Raw genomic sequence first — 6,014 nt, 5'->3', positions numbered from 1 at the left:
ATAAAAGAACAAGAAAAAAATGTACCGCCCACCGGGACACCGATTTCTGTACTTTAGCCACATACGCACGTTTCATCTCGAAAAGAGAAGACACATCATCACGAAGTCGAGGCAGGTAACGGCCTCAAACATTAGATGGCACACTATCGTCGAAAGGTTTATCACTGGGTCTACAGCGATCACAAGGCTCGAGAGACCACGTTCCGTCCAGATCGCACACGCCACATTCACACAGAGAAGCATTCGTAGACGCCGGTACAGACGAAACACAGCACGCAGGCGCACACGTCCAACGGGAATCAAGCACAGCACGTCCCGCCACCAACAATCACCATCATTTCCCCCACCAATACTACACTCAGAAGAGGGTAGGGCAGGAAACCAACGCAGCCTGATGTGTCCGCAGCGGGCGTCTCGGAGCAAGGAAGCCTTGCAGATAGACAAGTCGGTTTGTGTTCACAGTCTTGCTCTCTCTTCGGCTTTAAGAGAGCGAGACTCTTTCCACGAAGGTAGGACGAAGGAAAAGGTGCAGGGCGTGAGTCCTCTTCCGTTGCTCGAGGCGCCCTCTTGTCCATCTCCGTCGCGATGAACGGGCAGAAGAAGAGACGAAGGGAGGAGATGTTAGCACGTAGAGTCCTTATTGTTCCCCCGGTGCCACTCGTCCCCACTGCAGCAGCTGCTCGCCAATGTCCGCGCCCGGAAGGCCACCGCGCCACCACCACCGATGCTAGACTGTTGTCTCTTCCCTCCGGTCCCGGAAGCTACTGTTCGTGGCAGCGATGAAAAACAAAAGATGAGAGAGGGGGAATAAGGAATGATGTCTGACAAGTTGTCAAATGCAGCGCGCATGTGCCTATCTGGTTCTCAGGTCTCAGATCTTATTCACTGCAAGAGCTTTGAGGTCGGCTTAAGTATTTTGTTGATGAGCGAAATGGAAATAAAAATGAAATACAGAAGAAATAATTAGAATCTGAGTAATATCACAATTTATTTTTGTTTTATAATTCCGCTCTACAATTATTCCTTATTCCTTATTCAATTATTCCGCGCTGACTCAAAAATTTAATAAATAACAGGGACATAAAAACGCTTCAGCCGATGCCAAAGTGCAAAAAGAAAGGGCTGGAATAAAATTATCATGCTATGACACTCTAGCTGTAACTTAAACTGAGACTGATGTGGACTTGATTTTAAACGAAGAAACTTTGAAATTTTAACAAGCTTTTATGAAGTCAAAGAAACAACATATGCCATATGAGCGCTCGCTCTCTTTCAGTGGAGCATAGTGAACGTAATACGAAATTAAAACATCCCAGATTAAATGTTAGATCACTAGTATTGAAAATAAGGAGCCTTTACTGAAGGATAATGCTTGAATTTTTATAAGCACTACCACAAATTTTCTGCCTGTGTGCATAGAGAATGCTAAAGTTATACGCATTCATGCATGCACGAACACTTTAAAGACATATTTTTCACCCAAGCACTGAACTATTCTAAAATACACATGTATGCATTCCAAGTTGGATGTTGTCACAACAAAACCAAATGAAATGAAAACTAAGGTAATTCAATACACGTATGTTATACCGTTTTGAGGTACGTTTCAACACTGTGAACAAATGTAGTTAAAATCGCGAATGGTTTGGAGAGACAGTATGTGCTCCATTCGCGCCAGCTCTACGGCTGCGCATTAAGGCATTAGTCTAGGAAAAGGCAAGCGCAGACCGTGTCTCCGGATATTGCGCGCGCAGCTGTTGACATGAAAAAGCTCAGACACTGAAAGCTTAGAATTAGCGCTTATACAAAATTAAAGAAGTATTTTCGATGAAGGTTTCCCGAATTAAGGGATCAGAGTCGTGTTTAATTAACTTGATCAGCATTAGCATGCTCGTATAATTCACAGCGCACCACAATATTTATTGAAGGCTTTTCAACAAATGGCTAAGGCTTTTTTATGCAACAGCAGCGCAAAGGCGGTGTGGTTGTTGCATTGAGGATGTAATGATGAAGATGAGCAGGAGGTGGGACGTTGGGAAATTAATCATATTCGTTTGGTAACACGGAGCAAGTAAACGGCTTATGTTGCCCCTCGGATTCTAGAGATGTGCCCCTTGTCGATCTGAATCGGATTAGTCTAAGTTACAATGGTCCACTTGGAAGAACTCGCTCAGAGTTAGCTTGAACAACCGAGAGGCCGAAATTACGGCAAAACTGGGACGGTGCAGGGCCGTCACTTCCAAGATAGGAATGCTTATTTACCGCTTTGAGACAAATTAGGTTAATCGTGGTTGTCTCCGTGCATAATTACAGCAGAGTAACAATTCAGACAAAGGGGTATTCATACATACACCTGGACATGCTTTTTATAAGAGTTTAGAACTCGTCGTTCACCACTGCGCATGAAAAAATGTGGCCCCCTTCTTGTGCTGGCAACAGGGTACAACTGAACTGTGCCATCATGGCTGGTTATACTCGACAGGAAATACACTATCGGATGCCAGGCTCGTCTTCCGAAACCGATCATGCGTGAAAGTTTCCGTAAGCAGGATTCATCGCCTTGTGACATATTACGTCGCTATGGCTTGGGTTTAGCACCCCATTCCTAACTTTTCAGTAGAATTACACCATAAGGCTTACTGATACCGCCCTCTAGGACGGAGCAGCAATTTCGCCACATCTTGCTCTATCCAGTCAGGAAGAAATGACTTTTGGACGTAAGAAGTGAGGGCAGTGAACTTAGTACTTACTTTGCCCTAACTCACTCCTAATGCTAAAAAGACAAAGCTTCTTCCTCTATGCTCACTACCGCTCTTATATTAATGCTGATTCGCACAAGTGTGAAAAAAATTAGTACATGCAAATTGAAAAGACGAATGTGAGGCGACGACTTAACGCTCTTATGACCATGATATCGAAAAAAGATTATCAAGAAAGAATTAATAAATTCCAGGTATTATGCAAATCTTAGACGACAACGCATGCACTTCGAATTCTGTAATCTACACTACGTGAATAAACGGTAGAGAGAGCAAGCAGGGAGGCAGTAGGTGGGACATGGGAATCAGTGCAGTGCGAGATTTACACGACACCGACAAAGTGCTACGCTGTGCCTCAATTTCGCTAAATCTCTGGCTGTATATTTATTTTGAACCATATTTATATTTTTTTTTGTCAGTGCTGCAGTCAGAAGAACGACTAAAATTCATTAAAAAAAATACGGCTTCTCGTGTCAGCACGCGTAATAAAACTTGGGAAAATGGGGAACCCAGTGTAGGAATTAACCATCCGAATCATTTCAACCGCTTAGATTCTGTAGCATGCGCCAGTGCTCACTAAACAAGAAGTTTTTGCATTTTATCTGCAACAAAATCTGACTGCCGAAGCCATGGCCGATCCATCGCGCTATGCCCTATGCCGCAAACATAGGCTACAGAACGGCTGCATGCCAAAATGTCCTACGGCAAGTTTGTTAGCTTTAGCACTTGTTTGCGTGGTTTTAAAAATCAGGTGCGACTTAATCTTGGCTACAGTCATCAGGCAAAACAGATCCACTTGTCATATGCTATCGATACAACGACGGCACAACTAGAGTTTCAAATAGCACGTCAAATACAACAGGTGCAGTCGGAATACCTAGTGATGGTTGAGTAGCCGCGCGACACGCAAGACAACTAGGAAGTTACACAATTCGCGATACAGAATTGCCTGGTCGAAAGCCCAGATAACGTATGGATAACGTTACGCTCCTTCGAACCACTCCGCTGTCACACCTTCAATAAAGGCACCACTGCTGAAGAGAAAAGAAAATCTTGATGCACCCAACAGGGAAAGAGGCGACAGCGCAAAAGCACGAAAGCGCGAGCATAAGAAAAATGAAACGAGGCGCCTGGTCGCATATAAATCTCGGACAGTGAGATAACCGCCGGTTAAATTTACAAATGCGCGCGAGCCTGAATTTTTTTTATATTTTTTGTTACAGCGAGGGACTGAGCGCGTGTCTACGAGAGCGCGCTCGCCGTGCGGGCGCTCGAAGAGGATAACGAAGTGAAACAAGAAAAGAGGCATATAACGGGTTGGGCGCCTTTGGTTTTGGGGAATTTGGGGCTCGGACACGCCGCCTGTAGAATGAGGAAAAGCGTTCATCGATCACCTGGATATAACGGTCCGACGCCGCTACATTAACGCCCAGAAACGCGAAGGAGGGACAGAAGAAGAAGAGAAAAAATGCGGGGAGATGGAGAAAGGGTGAGCGGAGGGAACCGGCCGCAACAAAAGAAAAATGTGACCTGCCAGGCCGCCTCTTTCGCGCGCCTCCGTCGTCGTCACTGTTCCCGCTGCTGCTGTTGCTGCCTATGGGCAGCACTGGCGCAGTATATATTTTTCACGCGCTTCCATCGACCGCGATTGCGTCCGCCAGGCGCCCAGGACGGTTCTGATGGAGTGCAGAATTCGCGGCACTGAGTGCAATGGGTGAAACGAAGCGCGGCTGCTTCTGGCGAAATGAGGCGTCGACGGCGAGGCGAGCACGCGAATGCGGCCTTCGCGGAAGTGACGTTGTTGTGAGCGCACAAAGGAAGAGCCGATAATGTCGGCGAGACGAAAGAAGAAAAAGGCAGAAAAGCTGTGATAACAGCTAAAAAAGGGGCGGGGGGGGGGGGGGGGCAGTTCCAGTTTGCCCTGAGAATTACAGGGTGTTCGTGATCTGCTTGGTTGCGCTCCTGGATACCACGGCGTCATTCCTTGTCTTCTTGATTGAAGGACGTCTCTGAACGCTTCCTGTTTTTATATTTCTCGCTGTTTATGGAGCTGTTGCTCAGTTTCCCAGCACACCGGGAGGATAACCACTATCTTCGTGCCCCTTTCCAGAGCGGAGCAGTCAATAGGGGAAGGTTAGGAAATGTGTAAGTATATGTAATACATTGTACTTTTCTCCAGCATTCAACACTCATGGTAGAACTAAGATCACTGGTTGCAACAAATTTCACAAAAATACGCCAAATCTGAGCGGTTTTACGAGTGGCATAAAAGAAACACGCTAGTGCAAAAACAAGCCTTAGTAAGCTAACATGGTGTGTCTTATGATACAAGAATGCGAGTGTTATGTCTTAACCGGATATGTAAAATACTCCTGAAGCGTTAACCCTCTCTTTATGCTCGTTCGCACAACTGTCAGTACTTTCAGGCTATAAAATGCATCTGACGCACTCAGCCTTACGATAATGAAAGGTGGCTCAACGTGGACGCGCACCGCAAGACTGATTACGTAGTCAATGCATATTGCCGTGATTACCGAAGTAATCGCTGCATAAGAAATTTTCGTTCATTGCTAACTGTGCTAAAACATGTGTTTGCCTAGTTGTGTAACCTTGCCTCTGTTCGAATGCTGACGCCGAAGACGAAGGTTTACATCCCGTCCCGGACGACCAGCGCGTTTCGATGGAGACGAAAATGAACGACGGCTGTGTATTGTGTGATGTCAGTGAGGGTTGAAAAACTCTATGTGGCCGAAATTGATGCGGAACACACTAGTGAAACGTCGCTCATAGCCATCCTCGCCTTCTCATTTGTCGCTTTGGGGCGTTAAACACCGCATACTACACCATGCCTTATCCTTGAAATGTTTGAGGCTTTGAGAGTGGCTCGTTCGGAAAATTAAAACATTTATAACAAAGTATTTAAAGAGCTCATTGACAGATGCATTCCATTTATAGTTTGTACATTAATCCGAACTGATTCTGTGTACACTTGATCCCGTTTTTACTAAGCCTCTTGGCGCCATAATTAAATAAAACGTTCTCAACTTTCTTCTTTCTGTGACGTAGATGTTAGTAAATGAGATATTAAAATCTCGCTTCGAGCAGTGACTTGTTATAATGCACTACTTTTTCTCGCGCCCTTTAACAAGTAATTAATCGGTAACTGAGATGTGACTAGCGGTTTACTATTGTAACCAATATACCCCAGGTTTGTAAGCCCTTTTCATTAACTAGCATCTGAGAACTACTAGAAAA

The 6,014-nt window shown here is 45.2% G+C and overlaps 1 protein-coding gene across 1 annotated transcript in view; it reads right to left on the bottom strand.

Moving 5' to 3' along the window:
- Window positions 1-727: 727 nt before the first annotated feature.
- The window catches only part of LOC146199218 (neuroligin-4, Y-linked-like), a 431,570-nt gene continuing 426,283 nt past the window's right edge, over window positions 728-6,014 (bottom strand). The window contains exon 11 of the mRNA XM_084594697.1: window positions 728-764. Coding sequence (XP_084450823.1) covers window positions 728-764 — 37 coding nt within the window. The remainder of the gene's footprint in view (window positions 765-6,014) is intronic.

This window comes from Amblyomma maculatum, chromosome 2 (genome assembly GCF_055883805.1).
Source record: "Amblyomma maculatum isolate TAMU_Amacu chromosome 2, ASM5588380v1, whole genome shotgun sequence".
Classification (NCBI taxonomy): Eukaryota; Metazoa; Arthropoda; class Arachnida; order Ixodida; family Ixodidae; genus Amblyomma; species Amblyomma maculatum.
This window is presented reverse-complemented; position numbering and strand designations above follow the sequence as displayed.